Source organism: Bidens hawaiensis, unplaced genomic scaffold (assembly GCF_021521415.1).
Source record: "Bidens hawaiensis isolate Kalapana, Puna unplaced genomic scaffold, B.hawaiensis_p1.1 tig00008096_1, whole genome shotgun sequence".
In the NCBI taxonomy this organism is placed as follows: domain Eukaryota; kingdom Viridiplantae; phylum Streptophyta; class Magnoliopsida; order Asterales; family Asteraceae; genus Bidens; species Bidens hawaiensis.
The window spans coordinates 1,022,975-1,043,271 of record NW_027491573.1 but is presented as its reverse complement, the minus strand read 5'-3'; the positions used below and the strand labels follow the sequence as shown (position 1 = coordinate 1,043,271).

The 20,297-nt window shown below is 35.7% G+C and overlaps 3 protein-coding genes across 3 annotated transcripts; all 3 read right to left on the bottom strand.

Moving 5' to 3' along the window:
• Nucleotides 1-603: 603 nt before the first annotated feature.
• On the bottom strand, nt 604-2,697 carry LOC143636989 (uncharacterized). The gene has a single exon (XM_077104461.1). The coding sequence runs from the start codon at nt 2,544-2,546 to the stop codon at nt 660-662; it is 1,887 nt and encodes a 628-aa protein (XP_076960576.1). The 5' UTR covers nt 2,547-2,697; the 3' UTR covers nt 604-659.
• Nucleotides 2,698-6,454: 3,757 nt separating this feature from the next.
• LOC143637036 (pyruvate decarboxylase 1-like) lies at nt 6,455-9,682 on the bottom strand. Its single transcript, XM_077104507.1, has 4 exons — nt 9,109-9,682; nt 8,089-8,252; nt 7,053-8,010; nt 6,455-6,769 (listed from the first exon to the last, which is right to left on the bottom strand). Exons 1-4 carry the CDS (start codon nt 9,628-9,630, stop codon nt 6,599-6,601), a joined length of 1,815 nt encoding a protein of 604 aa, XP_076960622.1. The 5' UTR covers nt 9,631-9,682; the 3' UTR covers nt 6,455-6,598.
• A 7,925-nt stretch (nt 9,683-17,607) lies between these two features.
• On the bottom strand, nt 17,608-18,795 carry LOC143636988 (trihelix transcription factor GT-3b-like). The gene is made up of 2 exons (XM_077104460.1): nt 18,341-18,795; nt 17,608-18,126 (listed from the first exon to the last, which is right to left on the bottom strand). The coding sequence occupies exons 1-2, from the start codon at nt 18,575-18,577 to the stop codon at nt 17,665-17,667; spliced, it is 699 nt and encodes a 232-aa protein (XP_076960575.1). The 5' UTR covers nt 18,578-18,795; the 3' UTR covers nt 17,608-17,664.
• Between the last annotated feature and the right edge of the window lie 1,502 nt (nt 18,796-20,297).

The window sequence follows — 20,297 nt, the reverse complement described above, 5'->3', positions numbered from 1 at the left end:
ACATACCAGAATAATAAAATTAAATTAAGATATAGTAAATTAACATATATACTTCGGGTCTTAACCAGTTGTCAGATGAGAATGCGAAGACTGTGACAACCCGGATTCCCCACTTGCAACACAACTCCACAAACAACTTCAAAGATCGTGCACCGGACAAGTAAACCCCTTCAGGCATTAATCCCCGGGCCCGAGCCCATCTCCTGTTTCCATCCATGACCACTGCAACGTGGTTGGGCATCGAGGAACATTCAGCGTCTGATTGTGTGAGTACGTGAAGCCGGTGGCTGGCGGGAAAGAGAGAGGAGGTTGGTTGGATTGACAGGAACCAAGGATTGGGTGGGCAGCAGAGCGAAGAAGAGAGCATTATCTTTTGTTTTGTTTGGGCCTTTGATATAATAACAAAGATAAGTCATGAGGTCTCAAAACAATATTGCCTCAACCTTTTTATTCCAAGAACCACCTTCTGTAAAAATACAGCAAACAAACAGTAAAAAATAGACACAAAAAACAGTTACTCACACAGGGCATAATGATTCTTTAAACCAAGTAACATGTTTTAGTTAAATAGAATTGCTTCTACATGGTTTGCATTGCACTTTAAACACCTATATTTTACAACAATCAATAATAAATTCAATATCATGTATAATAAAGTGTCATCCAACATATACATTATTCCAGCATCTATCAATAGCAGCTCTAATCTTGTTTGGTTTACAAACTTGCTGAATAACAGCTTCCCAAGTGGATGCTTTCGGTACAAAATACTTTTGAAGCATCACTTCAATTATATTACAAGCCCCCGCAACTCTGTTTTTCCTATGAAGTCGAATCACAAGTTCTTCAAGAAACTCACTCCCATCTTCTAACGAAACCACTTGTGTCCTCAATGTTTTCAAAAAGATGTTGCATGTAACCAGATCGGGATCACACCCGTCATCAATCATGCGGTTTAGCAGATCAATAGCACGGGAAACACAACCGTTGTTACACAAACCATTTATAAGTATATTATAAGTGACCACATCAGGCTTAGCTTCACATGACATCTGGTTAAAAAGCTTTAAACCTTCTTCCACAAACCCGTTATTGCATAACCCGTGAGTCATTGAAGTGTAAGCAATAACATCAGGTTTATACCCTTTTGACAGCATATCCTCCCAAACACTCGTCGCTTCTTTTACTTTCCCGTTACTGCAGAGCCCGTGAATAACTACACTATAACTAACTTCATTTCGCACACCAACAGTCTCTTTCCAAACATCAAGGGCTTTATCGGTACTTCCTGTGCTGAAATAACCCTTCATTAGTGAGCTAAACACAAACGCATTCGGCTTACAACCCATCTTCTCCATTTCACTTATAATATCTTTAGCTTTATCGGGTTTCATCTCTCGACATAAACCATCTACAAGAGTACTATAAAGTACAATATTCGGCTTTAATCCATTACTAATCATATCTTTCCATATTTTCAATGCCAATTCGGGTTTTCCCTCTCTGAAAAAACCGTTTATGAGCGTTGAATAAACGTATTTATTTGCTTTATACCCTCTTTGTTCCATGGAGGCTAACACAGATGCACCATCAACAGTCCTCCCTTGTTTCACTAACCCGTTCAATAGCGTACCGTACGTAACATCATTAGGAATGCATTTATTACTAACCATTCTATCCAAAAGACTAACTGCTTTATCTAACTTACCCTGTAGGCAAAGACCATGAATAAGCGTGTTATACGTCACTTCATTCGGGATACAACCTTTAAGAAACATATTCTCCACAATCTTTGCCGCACGACCCAAATCACCCTTTTTACATAACCCGTTGATCAAAACGTTAAACGTCACCGCAGTCGGGAAACAACCCTCAACATGCATCTCGTCAAGGAGACAAACCGCCTCATCGATCCTATCTTCTTTGCACAATCCATCCATTAAAGTAGAATAACTAAACGCATCCGGCGTGCATTTTCTAAACGGCATCTCCCTAAACATTTCAATAGCTCTATCAACCAATCCTAATTTACACAACACTTTAATAATCAAATTACACGTCAACGCGTTCGGCGACACACGCTTCTGTTGTATAACAACACAAGTGTAGAAATCTAGCGCCTTGTCGAAAAAACCGTGTTGTATAACTACATTAACGACCGAGTTAAATGATCGAACAGTTGGCGTGCATCGGTACTCGACCCACATTTTATGAAACAAGTCAAGGGCTTTATCGGGTTTGTTGGCTTTGCCGTAAGCCTTAAACGCTATGATAAAAAGGGGTTCTATAAAGACTCTTTGTTCATGTTTCATTTGGGTAAAAACATTTTCTAAAGATAATAAGTCTCCTGATTTTGCGAAATTGTGAATGAGGTTGTAAAATGTGGAGTCGCCGACTCGAAAGGAGCCGAATTTGTGAGCTGATTTGAATATGTGTGGGTGAATTGGTGGTTCGTTTTGGGGGTTAATGACACAAAGGTGTCGAATTTGAAGGAGACGTTTTGAAAAGAAGAGTTGTTTGATTGCACAGGCACACAGCAAAGGCATGAGAATCTGGGGTTAATGGTCAATTGAGTCAAATCAATTTCTCATTAACATACCTGCAACTACGATTGGAACTGTGTTTATGTTGGTGGAGGTACGAACGATGAGGTCGAGTGAAGTAGATGGATCTGCGACTAGGGTTAAATAAAGAAGTTTGAACATATTTTTGAGAATTAGAGGATTATTATTAAGTAGTTAAATGAGTTATAACTCGTCTGGGTAGGCATGTTTTAATCCGTTTAACTATGTCATAAACGTGTCGATTTGTTTATGACAGAAAATAGAGGTGAACAAATCGGTGAGTTTTAAACCAGTTTGGTTTTGTTAACAAAAGTTAAAACCGACTTCTGATCGGTTTTGGTTCAGGTTTAAACTTTTTTCTTGACCAGAACTATCTATTTCAGTTCGGGTTTTGATTGGTTTTAGTTTGAGTTTTGATTGGTTTCAGTTCGATTAACCGGTTCGGAACCAGTTTTGGTGGAGAAAACTACAAAACGGTTCTGAACATACGGTTCCAAGCCGGTTTTTACATATTCGGTTTCAAACGTGTTCAGACTCAGTTCAACTTTCGGGTCGGTTCAATTAACCAGTTTGTTTGCCCACATCTAACAAGAAGTATATTTAAGTAAGCTTGAAGTTGTTTGTCTTAATGTCGTATAAATAGGTCGTGTTAAAAATTGTCAGGCTTGACCGAATGGTGAAATGAAGAAAGGAGAAGAGAAGCGAGAAATGTGTGTTAGGTTTATTGAGGCTTAATTGGACACGGGTTAGAAGGCATCTTTAGTGGCTAATTAATCAAATTGAAGACCGATGGCAGGCTCACCCGTTTATTTAATTAAAGTCCATTATTAGTTTTCTTGGGTAGTAAGTTGTAAACCATATTATGGTTTTCTATATATATTCGTTGTAGATGTAATTCCTCATCACGAGTGAGGTAGAAAGCAATAAAAAAGGTATCATAGTTGCAGTCCGTGGACATAAGTCAGCATACCGAACCACGTAAATCTTGTGTGTTCATTTTCGTTTATTTTTTCTCTTGCAAATTATATTGTATTTGTGTGTTTTGCAATACCCGAATCCCTAACAATGCGCATCTTAAATGAGCCTGAAACATTGTAAGTCCAAGTTTGGTCAACGTGATCCAGGTATATTATATTATTCTTAAAAACAAATGAAATGTTTTAAAATCTGGCATAAAAGTATCTCCATCTTTCATAAATATTTTAGTAGTATTATCGTTATGTAAGTAATTAACATTTTAGTATTTTGATTAGACATGAAATCGTGAATTCCATTGATTAGAATTTTGTTTTTGTCACTCGAGATTTTTCCCAAATTAGTATTTTCTAATCATTCATTTTTTAGTGAAAATGTGTAAATCGTTGATTGGCTTAAATTATGCATTTTGCTTATGTTTTTAATTTCCGTGTTTAATTTTGTGTGTTCAATTTCAAAGACCTAGAACGAAAATATTAAAAAATAATATTAAAAACATATAGATATTTGACATGACAAACAAATTTATTTGAAAAAAAAAATGCAATGTTAAAGCAGCCATCCATGCAATCTAAAGTTGTCTGCCCTAAGTAAACAATAAGGATGTGGTCATTCTAAGTTCACAACTCTAGAGAAAGCAATAAATTCATACACATGTATTAGTTGCTAGAAGTAAACACCAAAAATCTAGTCGCTCGTGTTTGCGAGCATAAACCAACCAAGCAAACAATAAGCATATATAGACGTCTTCATTTCCCTTCCAAGTAAACACGAAAAACTTCGCCACTTGTGCTTGCAAGCATGCAATAAACACATATACATGTTCATTTCACTACCAAGTAACACCAATAAACATAGACATGTTGATGTTGCTAGTTGCTACTAAGTGAACAACAAACAATAAAGATCTAACATATATACATGTCCATTTTAAAAGCTAGAGACAAACCTAGGCGATGTAAACCCAAAAGATCTAATTTTAATAAATTGTTTTAATGTTTTATTCTAAGAATAATTGCAAATTCCCCCCTAATTATATTATGTTGACATGTTTTTGTCATATTTTATGTTGACATGATTTGAGTTAAACCATTGTCAAATTACAATCAAAATCGAATAAAATAATAATTATTGAATTTTGATTCGGGACTAATGCTTCCAAATTCGCACACTTTAAGTCAATATCAAAGACTATTATACAAAACTTGGTTATGCTTAAAAGGGTTAATATTAAGATATTATATTGAAGTAGAAAAAGATAAGATTGATTGGTGGTCTAAAATAATTTTAAAAAAATAAAAAAGTTAAGTGCCATTCTGATACATGTGGTTTGTTTAATTACACAACTTTAGTACCAATTTTAAATTTATTGCAAGTGACTATCTCACTTTTCAAAAACTTACAATTTTAGTATTTTTCTCTAACATCGTCTATTTTGTCCGTTAAGTCAGTGATGCTTTGGTAATTTTATTATTTTATTTATTTTTTTCTTTTCTTTTACTCAAAAACCCCCCATTTTACACTTTATTAACCCTAAAATCCCTATCACGAAACCTCTAGATATCATCAACAATTATGTCTTCAAACCCTAACATGATTCAATTTCATACCCCGTTTGAACCAGATCTGGAACACCAGTCTGGGTCGGATGGTCGGACTCTCCAATACAGTCGGATCCTTTGTTTTGAGAGGACGGCCACGGCCGCGTTTCGCCGGAATGGTCGATTCCGGCTGAAAGTAGATGTTTTTCAACACCTATAGCTCGCCGTTATTAAACGGTTTCTTTAATTGATCGGGGAGAAGAGTGGCGTAATCCTCCAGTCTAGAACCATAAGTGGATTCGATATAGTTTGAGATCGACGACTCGCTTGAAGTCTTGAACCGTCCTTTTCTTTCAGCGAATCAATTGCTGCAAATATAATCTGCATAAACACTCACAACAAATTCAAGTTCTAAACATATTTAAAAATTATCTACATGAATTGGAATATGAAATTACCTCTTGGTTAATTGGTTTGGCAGCCATTGAAGAAGGTACAGGGAAGCACAGTGTGTGAAGGTGTTGGATCTTTTGAAACGATTCATGATGATCGATGATGAGCAGAGGTTTTATGTTAGAATAGTAAATATAAAATGGTGGAATTTTGAGTAAAAGAAAAGAAAAAATAAATAAAATTACCAAAGTACCCTTGACTTAACGAACAAAATAAATGGAGTTAAAAAAAGGTACTAAAATTGCAAGTTTTAGAAAAGTGAGGTAGTCACTTGCAATAAATTCAAAATTTGTACTAAAGTTGCGTAATTAAACAAACCACAGGTATCAAAATGGCACTTAACTCAAAATAAAAAGATAATAATAGTATCACACAATATATTAATAAAAAATTAAAAAAAAACGTAAAAAAAATGTTTCCTGTTAATTTTTTTTATTATTTGTTATATTAGTTAACATTGTGTTTGAACATTGTTTTATATTGTAGTCGTATTATATAAATACACAGTGTTTGAAAATGTGTTTGTGTTTGAACATTGTTTTATATTGTAGTCGTATTATATAAATACACAGTGTTTGAAAATGTGTTTGAGACGCTTTCACCATTTTCATTTTTGTCTGCTTTGAAATATACTATCATATTATTTTGACTAAAATTTTATTAGCTCATATACGATACACATTTTGAAACACTGGTGGTACATACTTAACAAGTTTTAATACGTGATTTTTATAATATTAGAAACTAGTAAGCATAAAACGTACAAATGATTTGCTCATAAAATTGGTTTATAAAAATGTATAATCACAAACAAGTTGCATAAAATAAGGAATTATTAATAAACTTTTTTCGTATTTGTTAATAGGTATATAGTTGTAAAGCTAACTCATGAATGAAAATGACTGATATGAATAAAAAGAAGACCACGACGAAAACTTTATATCATTAAACTAGCCTCCAGCATCCCACACCAAATATTGAAATACATGACAAAAAGAGTTCATAATTGTTGACACGTGACATACTTTAATAATTACTTAATTAGTTATTATATGACAAAAGATTTTACTGAGGGTTCGGAGGACGACTATTGGCGGCCGAGACTCTTGAACCCCACTCTAGCAACTCTTTGCTTGTATCATCCTTGTGCACAATCACTTCTATGAAACACAAACAATCCTTCTTCTCCCCTGTTGCTGTCTCTATTGCTTTCACAAGTTCTTCTTCACAAAACACCTACAAGTTCATTCATACTTAATAATTTCATATCATATTACTTGCTGCTTTCTATACATTTAGTATAATTATTATTATCAGTTAAATTTGTTCAGTGGCGGACCCAGAAAAAGATTTCACAAGGGTTAGAAGAAGGTCGGTGTAAAACTTTTATAGGGGTCGATCGAGATTTTATCATATATTTACCTTTAAAAATATTTTTTCCACATGGTCGACCGCCACCTACACCTTTAGTGTAGGTCCGCACTGCATTTGTTTGTTTATAAATTAATTATTATTATACCTTGCTGGTCCAGCACTTGCCCTCCCCATTGTGGATTGCATCAACAAAAGCAGTGTAGTTCCAGTTCTTGATCACGTTGTACGGCCCGTCGTGGATCTCTACTTCAATCGTGTAACCGCCATTGTTGATAAGAAACATTATGGTGTTCTGCCCACACCGTATCATTGTCGACACGTCTTGTGCCGTTACCTGGAAGCTGCCATCACCGATACAAGCAATCACTTGTTTGCCCGTTGCAGCCTGCGCGTACCCCAGTGTAGCACCAACCGACCACCCGATCGACCCGTACTGCATCTGGAACTCATACCCGCATCCTTTTGGAAGTTTTAGCTTCTGGCAGTTGAACCATGAGTCTCCAGTTTCAGCGATCACCGCGGTTTCACCAGACAACATGTTCTGTATGTGCTCGAATAGAACATTAACCCTTAATGCTTCCTTAGGGTCGGTCTTCACGGGATGCCCTTCAGGGACATAGATTCTATGGTAATTCTCATACGCAGTCGTGTTCTTCTTAAGTCTTTTCGCCAAACCCGACAAGAAATCCTTCATCAGCACACACCCAAACGCTGGCCCGTTAGCGATCACTACTCGGTCAGGCTGCACGATGATTGCCTTCTCTTTTTTGAGAAGGAGAGAGTAGCCCACAGAGCTGTAGTCGTTGAATATAGGTCCGGCAAATAAGTACGCATCAGCAGATTCTACAATCTCTGCACAAAAGGCCGTGCTTACAGCGCCCCAGTATGTGCCAATGAAATGAGGATGGTGTTCTGGAACCAGTCCCTTTCCTGATGGCATCACAGCAACCGCATAGCCACTTGAGTCGGCCATTTCAACAAACGCATCGCTTGCGTTTGCCACACGCAGTTTGGGACCCCCAACCATCACTGGCTTCACTGCCTTGTTTAGGAACTCGGCTGCAGCCTCTATTGCTGCTTCTAAACCCATCTGGTTACTCAACCTACAAAGTTTTTTAAAATCAAATCAGTAAGTCCTTAATCAGGTCTATAAAATGAAAAAATATGTTTGTACAACTCACTTGCGCGAGAGACAGAATGGAACTGGTTCTCGACTAAACGTAGGATGCGGAATTGCTGGTAAATTGCAGCTGATGCTGATATAAACAGGCTTGCTTTCTTTCAAACCAGTGGAGATCGCAGTATCGATCAATTCATGTGCATCTTCCAAGTTGTTAACCACAGCCTACATTTAAATTACTAATAAACTTAAAAAACTTTCGATTATCAATTATATTCAATTATTCATATAACACCCATATTGTTACAATTATATTTTATCTCAGCCCTAGGGGTGTAAACGAGCCGTGCCAAGTCTGAGCTCGGCTCGTTTTAACTTAGAAGACCCCGAGCTTGGCTTTGTTTCGAGCACCTTTTCTAATGCTTTAGCTCATCTCGTGACTTGTTTTTTTCTAATGCTTTAGCTCAGCTCAGCTCGTGAGTCGCTTTTTTCAAGCTTGAGCTCGGCTCTATTATATAATTAATAATATACGTTTTTAGGGGTGTTCGGGTAAACTTCTAAAACTTGTTTATTTGCCATTTGTTTATTGAAAAACAGAAAGATGTTTGGTAAAACAACTCCAAAAGCTTCAAAATGAAGCTTTTCAAAAGTTGCCTTTGCTTTTCAAGCAAATAAGCAATTTCAAAAGCTCCTCAAAACACCCACTTAATACCTTAAATAAGTCAAACCTCAGCTCAAGCTAGATGTGTTTTTGGATGAGCTTTTAGATTTGCTTATTTACTTTTTAAAAAGTAAAACATTTTGAAAAGCTCCATTTTGATTTTAACAAACAAATAAGCAAGTTTTAGAAGCTCATATAAACACCCCGGAAATTAATAAATAAAAAAATCCAAAAGAGATCAATCTTAAGAAAAATTACATAAGTCAGTAAAACTCAAAAATACACAAAACTCGTTAAGTCTTAACGAGCGTAAACAAATTTCCAATACAGGCTCAAGCTCGACCTCAATAACTAAACGAGCTTCATTTTAGGCTCTGGCTAGGCTCGAGCTCGAGCTTTTTATCGAAACGTTTTTCATACCTGGTAGCAAGTGACGGTCTGAAAGCAACGAAGCTCCTGACTAAAATCTGGCAACCCAATGGTATGATGAAGGATTCTGTTAGTCCCATAGTCATTCGAGTTAGGCCCACCAACTATACAAACAAGCGGCAGGTTCTCACTGTAAGCTCCAGCAATAGCGTTGAGAACACTGAGTCCACCAACAGTAAAGGTGACAACGCAGGCACCGACGCCGCGAGACCTAGCGTAGCCGTCAGCAGCGTATCCAGCGTTGAGCTCGTTGCAGCACCCCACCAGGTTGAGCCCAGGCTCAGCGATCAGGTGGTCAAGTAACGTCAGGTTGAAGTCACCTGGGACTGAGAACACGTCCGAGACTCCGATCTGGACCAGGCGGCGAGCCAGGTGGCGGCCGAGTGTGGCGTCGGTGGAGTTGAAGGGAGTGGTGGAGGGGTGGAGGGCGGTGACGCCGCCGTGTGGTGGTGGACATGCGACGTCGCCGTTTGGGAGAGGTGCTGATTCCAGTGAACCGATTCTGGTGTCCATGTTTGTACACGTGGCTTGTGGAAATGGTGAGAATATTTGTTTTGAAACGTCCGTCTGGTGGTGTGTGTATATATAGTGAGTGTTACGATGTGATTAGTTAATTAATTAATTAATATTTAATACTCAATACAAGATGCGGAAAGAAAAGAAAACCGTCAACAAATATGCTTTGTTTTCCCTTCCTTTCCTGGTTTATGATATTTTATTATTTCATATGTAAACTTTAATGATATACTTTTTAATCCACTTTAATGATATACTTTCAACGCTAAGGAAAAATTAGAAAAATAGATGAGTATTAACATTTACGGTTAGATTAATTAATTATTGAGTTCAATACGGTGAATATGTCGTCCATTATATAGTCCCAATTGGTTAATTTTTATATTTTAATACTTTGATGGGTAAAACCAAGCACTACAACAGCGAGTCAATGTAAATTAGGTCGAAATCGATATGTTTGATATGATGTAAACAACTTTGGTAAATTAAAATGGTAAAACCCGAAAAATAAGTTAACACATAAAAAAATAAAATATTTAAAATGATGTTTATTCGGTCTCAAGTGTTGTCGGTCTTGGACGATGGTAAAACCCGGGCATTGATAATTCTGAGCGTTACTAATAACGAGCGTTGACGACGATGAGTCTGCGCAAATTTCAGTCAGTTTCAGTTACGGTATCTATGCAAATTTGATCTGTTTCAGATACGTTCATTACGGTAGCGTAACTAAACAAAAGATAATAATAAACTTGACATGACTTGATATTAGTTGTTCGTCATTTGGCCCAATGAATGATTTTAGTCTATAATAGTAGTGGTGGTGGTAGTCATAGTAATAATAATATTAATAATAAATAAATATTTTAAGTAGTGATAATAATAATAATAATAATAATAATAATAATAATAATAATGTTGATTGATTACTCAAAATGAATTTTGCTTTTCACTTGACTAAATGAGAAGGAGAAAGTTCCTCGTGAATGAGTTATGAGACCGAGAGAGATCTAGAAAGGGTGGGATCTTAAAATTGACACGTAACGTCATCATTAAGTGACCAAATAATAAAGCTTCTTTTATAACAATAAACATATAATTATGAATTATCTAAGCATTTTGTAGGAAATGATCTAATAGTAAAAAGATACGGCAAGTTGGGCCAATTCAGTTGTACTGAGCCTTTAATCGTCTTCAAGTTATTTCAAATTTCAAGTAAAAAACCCTTTCATCAGATGGTCTACTGATGGTAAAATCCGAATGTCATCAGGATAGAGCCGGGAATCACAAGAATCTCGGTCTTTCTTCATTGAGCCATATATGCTCTCCCTAAAGTGTTGTTTGTGAGGATCAAACACGTGTCTACTAAAGAACTCATGTTTTCAATCATTACGCCATATTGAAAAGGACAGCCAAACAATAGAGCTATATAGTGTATTTTCGGGCCTTAAAAAGAGGGTTTTTGTTTTAGTTAAATTATAGAATTCCCCTTCTATAATTTCTTGTAAAGGAAATGTCACAAAGGCAAAGAAACAAAATTGTATTCCCCTTCTAGTTCCCGTGGACAATTTGTAATGGTGTGGTGTTTATTTTCAGTTGAAAAATATTTTATTTTTACTTCTAGTACAAAGAAATATCATAAAATAATGGTATAATTTTCTTCATATCGTTATATGTTGATTCTAACAAATTTAGCCATCGTGAAAAAGTTAGTTAATGATTATTAATTGGGTGTCAACGAACAAGTAAAGCCTGAACTTGTTCAAGTTTGAGCTCGACTTGTTTAACAATTTTAAGCCATTATAATTCAAACTAAAAACATATCTTTGAAGCATAAAACACTAATCATACTCACATACATATCCATCTAGAAAGGATTTTAGGCATCACCAACACGATTTAACCAAGGTATAATCTGCATTATTTAGACAAATCAATTCCTAACCTATCAACGACCATGGATTTTCAAAAGTTAAGGCTTCAAGGGAATTCTCACCTCAAGTTCTTGTTAGTAAAATGATGATCAAAGGTTCAATGCTTGGATTTCATCTTCAATTTCACCAACAAATCAAACTTTGTTCTCCCCCTTTCTTGCTTCAAGCCGATCAACTTTTGTCTACTACTTTTTTTTTACAACAACGCTTTTATCCTAAATTCCCAAAAAATCAAATTTTATATAAAATCCAAAACTAGGGATGTTACAATAGGCAATCAAATTTCTTATATTACCTATTAAAGAAGATATGCAACTTTACAACACGTCAATGATTTTTAGCTTAGATGGTTGAGATGAGACAATCAAATCTTGTATTCAAAATTAATAGAAAAGTCTTGGGTGCAAGTATCACTTGTGATAAAAAAAAAAGTAAAGCAGCTCAAGTTAAGCCATGAGATTTTCTCACTTATGATGACTACAATCCTAATGACAGAATGAAGATGATCAAATGAGTCAGTAGCCTGACTAAATGTTATAAAAGAAAGCTCACACTTTAGCAAGAATGATTGGTAGCATTGGTGTAAATTGTTGTGTAATTATAGAAAAACTAAAATTCGTGAATAAAATTTGACTGGGTACAACATTTGTTATTCTTTATTTCATTTATATTTGAACTTTTTGCTAATGTGTATTTAAGTTATTCATTTGAATGAATTTATAAAAGGAAATTGGATTTAAATAATCCCATCTTTAATGGATTGACCAATAATAATTTCACATCCAGTATTTCCTGTTGGCAGTCTCACATTTTCAATGTTTTTTGTTTTATAAATCAGCGTTAAAAAAACTTAACGGGGTTAAGTTTTTGCTGATATGGCTAGTGACGTGGCATTTTCATTATCTACATGGATTTTACTTCTTTTTTTTCCCCTCCCTCTGATCACGTACGTGGAATCCTACCCTTTATCATTATTATTATTATTATTATTATTAACTTTATCTGCAACATCAATGTTCCAAGATTCAACTCCAATTACTTCTTCGATCATGCTACCAGTGGGCAATGAAAAATACCCAGCTTCCCAAACCTTGGAATCCTCAAACATAAACCTCATATAACATTATAATAAAAAACTGGATTTTTAACACTAAACCCGTATTCTTGAATCTCCTCCGGACATGAATCATCATCTTCTTCAAACGGTCACTTACCTGCAACTCATCGTCATCAATGTCAGCGTTCATCGGATCAAATATGTTCTGTTCGGCCCGTATTTGCAGCACGAACACGTTGAAGTAATAGCTAACGATTTCTTGATTCGTTCGTGAAGGAAACGTTTCTGCAAGTTTTTGCCAGAAGTTTTTCTCTAAAGATACCTTATTCGAGTACACAACTTCAAGAAATAACTGTTCATCTTCCTCAGTCCATTTGCAGGCAACAATATCTCCCATAGAATCAACTCCAAGGGCTGAGAATCTTTCACGACTGATGTTTATGGTGGGTGAGGATTCAATCGATAATTAGGGCTCAATACATAATTTTGGGGGTTAAGTGGGGAGGATTCCAGGTAAGTAATCAGAGAGAGGGGAAAAAAATGGTAAAAGCCATGTCGGATAATGAAAATGTCACGTCACTAGCCCATCAGCAAAAACTTAACCCCGTTAAGTTTTTTTAACACTGGTTTATAAAACAAAAAACATTGAAAAAATGTGAGACTGCCAGCGGGAAATACCGGAGGTGGGATTATTATTGGTCAATCAATTAAAGGTGAGATTATTTAAATCCAATTTCCCTTTATAAAATGGATTCAAAGGAAAGGTCAATATTGTATCTCTTAAATTACAATATGTTTTCTCAAACCTGAAGAGGTAGTTCCCCGCAAAGCCCAGTTGGACCCGCAAGACACACCTTGAAGAGATACGTCTGCGCAAAGACTAACTGGCCCCGCAGGACCCACCATGCTCAGAGAGAAGACCTTACACGCAGTAAGCCAGCTGTTCCCGTAGGAAAGCCTCCCTTGGTATAGTACCCTGTCTGTTCCCGCAGCTATGGGTACAAGCCAAGAAGGAAGGCTACCCGCACTAACGGTAAGGCTACACGCATAAGGCACTAACTCTTATACTTCAGCAATGTCACCTGAAGGAATGAGCAAGGCGGAAATATTCCCGCCCAAAAGAGCCAGTCCGTACGCTTCTGGAAGATCTTTTGTACTATACCTGCCAAGGTATGGACAAAATAGACAAGATCTGACCAAAGCAGCCCATGAACCAATCACAGGGTGACAGCTCACCGACAATAGTACGAGGAGGAGCACGCTCTAGTACAAAACGTCACTATCAGCCGCTGCCTACCCACCAACTCCCATCGTGGCACGTACATAGCCCGTAGTTGGTAGAAAAGGAATAGTATACAGCCGGCCATGTCACTATCAGTCGCTGCCTACCCACCAACTCCCATCGTGGCACGTACATAGCCCGTAGTTGGTGGAAAAGGAATATTATACAGCTGGCCGTACCTGCTTGGAAACCTACCTTCGGCTATAAATACTCCAACACCTTGGAACGGTATCATTATCTTATCTTCTCTAGCTATTTCTCTTAAGATACACTTATATTCAGAGCAACCTAGTCTGATTCTCACGCCGGATGGTGGTCACAAGGAGGAACCCCCCCTTCTCAGTGACGACCTCACGGTGTCTGTTTTGCAGGTTAAGAATAACCATCTTTGCCGGACCTAACCCTCGTGGGAAGCATCTACTTAACCCTAAGATTATCCATAATCTGCCGGGGTCACTTAGTGTTTCTTCAAAACCATTGTTGAAAAATCTAAAGCCATTATTCAATATTCACTATATTAAAAACTTACGTTTTACAAAATAGATATTTTTAACAAATAAGAAAAGAATATATGTAAATTTAGTAATTTACATCACTAAAGAACTTAAAAAGAAAGGCTATATAGGTCGGTTAATCCTCAATTATAATATGAAATGAAATGTTTTGTTTATTCAAATACGAACATAAAATGACACGGTTTGTTGAAATTCATGAAGTCGGTATCCAACAATTTCAATTATAATATATAACTTACATGTCTTTATATTAAAATAAAAAAATAATAAAAACAAGTAGGAAATACCTACTTCCTCCTACGTAGTACGCTCTAAAGCATCACCCACACCCACACCCACACCCACACCCACACCCACACCCACACCCACACCCACACCCACCCCAATCAAGACTTTCCACACGTTCTTAAAGAAAATACCTACGAATGAGTCAAACAAACAAATAATAATAAAGGATAACTTTATAAAATAGTAACCATTTATCTCGACCATCTATATATTGGTCAATTCTAGTCTCTCTATTTAATTTTATTCTTCACTCCTAATTCTCCAAACACATACACACACATGATGAGCAATCAAGCATCTAAAAACCACGGATGCTTCTCTTCGGTCCTCCACCGTTTCCTTTGCAGCGGCGGCCTTCCCACTCATCCATCCTCCGATATCGACAGCCCAAAGAAAGACTCGGTACCATCCCAAAGTACCCATAACACCAACACTAACATGACCAGTAGTACCCCAGTTGGCATAGTAGCAAGACTTATGGGACTTGACTCCATACCCAACTCACCATTAATCATGCAAAGAGCAAGTCACTTGGCTCTCTTGACAACTTCTTACCAAGTTTTCACATTCACCGCCGTGTTGTTTCTTTCCGGGAGCATGATCTTGGCAAATATGACATGGGTTTGACTCCAACACAACAAAAGTCCAATAATAATAATATGAAGATAAAGAAGATGAAGAATATTAATAACACTACTATCAAGAAACAACGTCATGGTGTGAAGGTGAAGAAGGAAAAAGAGGAAGTGTGTACTTCGGTGACATTGAAGATGAGAAGGAAGAAAGTAGTAGTTGATGATGGATTTCCAGATGCAAAGAAGTGCAAGAACAAGTCAAGAATTAAAAGTGGATGCAACCACTCATTGCCGAAGAATATCAAAAAAGAGAAGAAAAAGTCAATGAAGTTAAAGAGAAGAGAAACTGATCAGGATTATTGCATCAAAGTGTTGAATGAGGTTTGTAGGCTAACAATGGTGGAACTTCAAGGGGGTGTTTGGATGAATAATATTAATAATAATATAGTACAAGAAATAAGCTATGAGATTGGCCAACAAATTCTGCAACTTCTTGTGTATGAAATTGTTGATGAATTATGTACCAGCCTATAATAAGTTTATCTTCAGAGTTTAGAGAGTTAATTTGTGTTATATATGTTCTTACAATAATCTCTAATCTCTACTAACTTTTCTTTATTGTTAAATACAGTTTTTATATAAAATGTATATAAATATTGTTAACATTTGTGTCACTGTTATAAACAAAATTAAATAAAGTTCAATATTCATTGTCTAGCTCACTGTTCTAAAAGATTTTTCATTATATTTAACATTGCGAATAACCAATAAAATTTTATTAAGTTAGATGCAAAACATACATATGTTTATATATACAAATCAGACCAAAATTGAACTTGTGTAAATTCATTTCCTAAATCCCCTGAACGTTACGATTTACAACTATATATTAATCCAGTATATATAGAAGATAACTATGTGCTACAACTTACCACAAGTCCATTTGGTGTATATATAGGACATATATAACCTATTGAGTTTTAAACTCCTTCTCAAAGAGGTTTTGTTAGGTTTTGATGAATAGCATATGTATTATCATGAACTCGTATAGTTTTATAACGACTAGTACTTCACTATGATTGCTTACAACAAAATTTAGGATACCGTTAAATAACAAGATTAACATTATAACAAAAGGATCATAAAATATGAGTTAGACGTTGTATATATGTAAGGTAGTTATATAAGAAAAAAATAACATGAAAGTAAGAAAAGGAGTGTATATTTTTTGACTTTTAATTTGGAGTTGTGTGCCGACGAAAACCAGGTACGTGTGAATAGAGATGCGGATGCATTGAAATTTTTGTGACGGAAGGAAGATTTTTGGTGAGTGTACAGTATTGTTCCCTTCTTTTCCAACATTTTACAACCCAAGAAATTAATTTTACACGATTGATATCTCATTGAGATGTCACATCTAGATGTGTTTACATGCTTGATTGATCGATGTATTGGGATGAGATACCTGAAGATGTTGAAATAAGGGGTTTATAAAGGCATTGAAATAGTTGTTGTTCACATATATTCAATGTTATAAAAATTGCTAGTCGTTATTCGGGCGTTGAAGTGAGGTCTAAAGATTAGTAGAGATTAATCATGATTAATTGGATTGGACTTCAATGTATAATTTTCAATTTTATACACGCATACACATTTTTATATGTAATTTTCAGGTTTATATATACACATAAACATTCTGGTGAGAATCTCATTGGAAACCGATGAATTTGGTCGGATTCTCGTCGTACACCGCCGATTTTAGCCAGAACCACTCCATAAAACGACGACTAAGTCTGATTAATCACAATTTTTGCCGGATTTGACATTTGATTAATTAATTGGCCAACTAACCCAAAATTAATCAGTAGGGTGGGAATTAGCGATTTATCGACACCTAGTCGGGATTTTTGCAACATCCATATATTACGTATCATGTTATGTATCGGGTACCATATGATTTGTAATCACATCATATAATAATGTTGTATAATCACATATCATGTACCAAGTTATATGACAAGTAATATAATTAGCTATCGCTATCATTGTTCTTTAACTAAAAATGATAAAATTCTTTATATTATGGCATGCATTTAAACCAAATTATAAGTCTATAAAAGTTATTCGATTTTTAAAACTTCGTGAAACTAAATTTAACCCTGATTAAAAATGTTAAGTTTTTGTTTGTTTTTTGTTCTTGTAGCACAGTCTGTGTTTCACCTAGCTAGATCCATCATATGTGTGTGTATATGTATGCATATGTGTTCACTAGGAATGTTTTGATGTATATAAATCCCATGACAAAGATTGACTATATATGACTATGACTATGACCAAGAATTGTTTTAATGTTGAGGACATGAAGATCGATTATTGTTATGAGCTAAGATCTAAGCTTGTTTAAAAGTGTGGCAATAAGAGTGTCCCGTTTCTCGGCTCTTGCTTCCTCTCTCGCCCTTCTTTGGTCTTCTCTTTCTCTCCATTGCTCATCAAGCCTTAATCTTTCCTTCTCCAATTCTTCCATTCTTTTCCTCCACTCCATCTCCTTCATCCTCCTCTCCTCCTCCCTCGCCTCGTACAACTTCATTAGTTCCGTTTCTGTTTGCATTTGTTGTTTCATAAACTTCTCTAATGTCTCCCTCAACTTATAACTACTCTCACCACTATTTCTCTTCTTCTTACTGCCACTTGCCTTCTCCGCATTGTCATTGTCATCCTCGTGGTCGTCGAACGAAAATTCTCTTCTTGGTTCCATTGACAATAGTCTTTGCATTCGATTTGTGAAAATCTCTTGCAACTCATTGTAGAACGGGAAGTATTGTCCGGTACCTTCTTGTTCCATTCCCTACGCATGTTTTGTGTTAAGTTTCGTTAACAAAAGAATTAACATCTTTTTAGGTGGCATATAAACAAAATTCGAACTTGTTTTAGGTGATTCTAGATTCTTGTTATTTTTTAAAAGTTCAAACAATGTAGACAAGGATTTTTATTTTATTTTTTTTCTTTTTAGATCTTGTTAACCATGCATATATGTGTGCTTAGAATCAAGAGAAATGAACCTTGTAACGACTAACAAGATTCTTCCACTTGGTTTTGCATTGCTCAACACCGCGATTATGACCCCTCTCCTTCATCTTTGTAGAGATAACTTCCCAAAGAAACTTGTTTCGTTTCGTCTCAAAGAATGCGGAATCAAAGTCAGCCCTTATCATCACTAAATCCCTTGTTTCTTGTATACTCCATTGTGGAAACTTGCCACCTTCACTCATATGATCATCAAGGTGTCTAGGATCCATGTGATCAAAAGTTGTATTTGGCACTAGAAACTAATTGGAGTTTTGTGGTGGTTTGAAAGAAAGATAATATGAAGGAGAATTTGAACTTATAGGGTGTAATATACGTATGTAAAGGGTGTGAATATGAAAAAAAGTCAAAGTTTGACCAAGAATAATAAAAGAAAAGGGAAGATTTGCATTTGCTAGATATATTGGTACTTAAATGACAAATCAAAGCGTGTGGTATGAACTAATTGTTTGTTGGTTGAGTAAATTGCTATATATTTTGTGTAAAGTGAAATGTAATCACAAATTTTAATAACAGCACGCATTAAATAAAATTTAAGTATGACTAAGACGAGTAGTTATCTAGCAAATCCACATATTTATGAGATCTTTGTTAGAAAAATGTTTGACCAGCAGTTGAATGTCAATTAACTTTTTAAGCACTTTGTCTTTGGTTTTTTTATTTCTTTTGCCAAAGTCAAAAACAGGAACCCTGCCATTGATTACTCGGTTGACTATAACAATAAAGATTAGTGAATTAACACATAATAATAATAATAATAATAATAATAATAATAATAATAATAATAATAATAAACGGTGGAAATGAACTCGTGCGCTATGGTAAGAACTCGATTGGCTTGGTACCGGTATTGTACGGGCATTCGCTATAGCAACTAAAAGAAAACAAAACCCATAATATGTCAAAAAAAGAGAACAATAAAACCCGTTGAAATCCTTATAAGTATGTATACATGCATGCATGTATCAATGTTTAAATGGATCACTCATTAAACCGATCAATGGTTGATAGTCGGTCTAAATCGTGTATTATAGTGTGTTCATCGTTTTTTTATTAAGTTTTTAGTTAGAACTATGGTACTTGAATCATGCTTTTGTATTCCGTGCCATTGAACATTAAATGCTTATTGGGATTAGTTACAAGCTTATATTGGCGTCTCGGGATGATCGTGGTTGATACGCACGCGTTTTGGAGCTTAAACGAGTGAAAAGAAAAAAAAAACTAAATTGGCATTCCCTCCCGACACGCGAGTTATAGAAGACATATTCCTAGCGACACGCGAAGGAATTGGCAGAAATGTTTCGCGACACGCGAGGGATCTAAAAATTAAGGAAAAAAAGCCTTAGTTGATATTATAATTAGTTTCAGCCCTTATTAGACCTATCTTTTGTTCCAACGGCAGTGTACGGCCTCGAAGGTGATTTTGCGTCATCTCGGAGTTCTCGGATCGTTAAAGCTTCAATGATTTCGTTCTTCTAACCCCATAAGTGAGCTATTCGTCATGCAAAGGCAAGACTAAATCACTCGTGACCACTTTAGGTGTAGGTTTTTTTTATACACTGAATGTATTTGTGATTTCTATCTTTAACTGGATTGAGGCTTGTCATGTGGTTAATCAATATTTATGGTTGTTCTTGTTGATTAAACAACTGTTATGGGATTCTCGCTTATCATCAGTTATAGTCAATGAACCATTTACCATTAATCATTGATCTATGTTGAGTTTTATATTAACAAACTGGTAATTAGGTAGACAATGTTCAGTTGTGTCAATTCATCAGATTGGTTTATTTGAATAATAATAACCAAATTGCATTGTCTAGTAATTATTTGTCATTCTTAACTGATGAGTCATTTCTATGTGATTATCCCGTTGATAAAAGTTACAGTTGTTCAGTTTATTACATTACCCAACCCTGAAGCGTATCATCG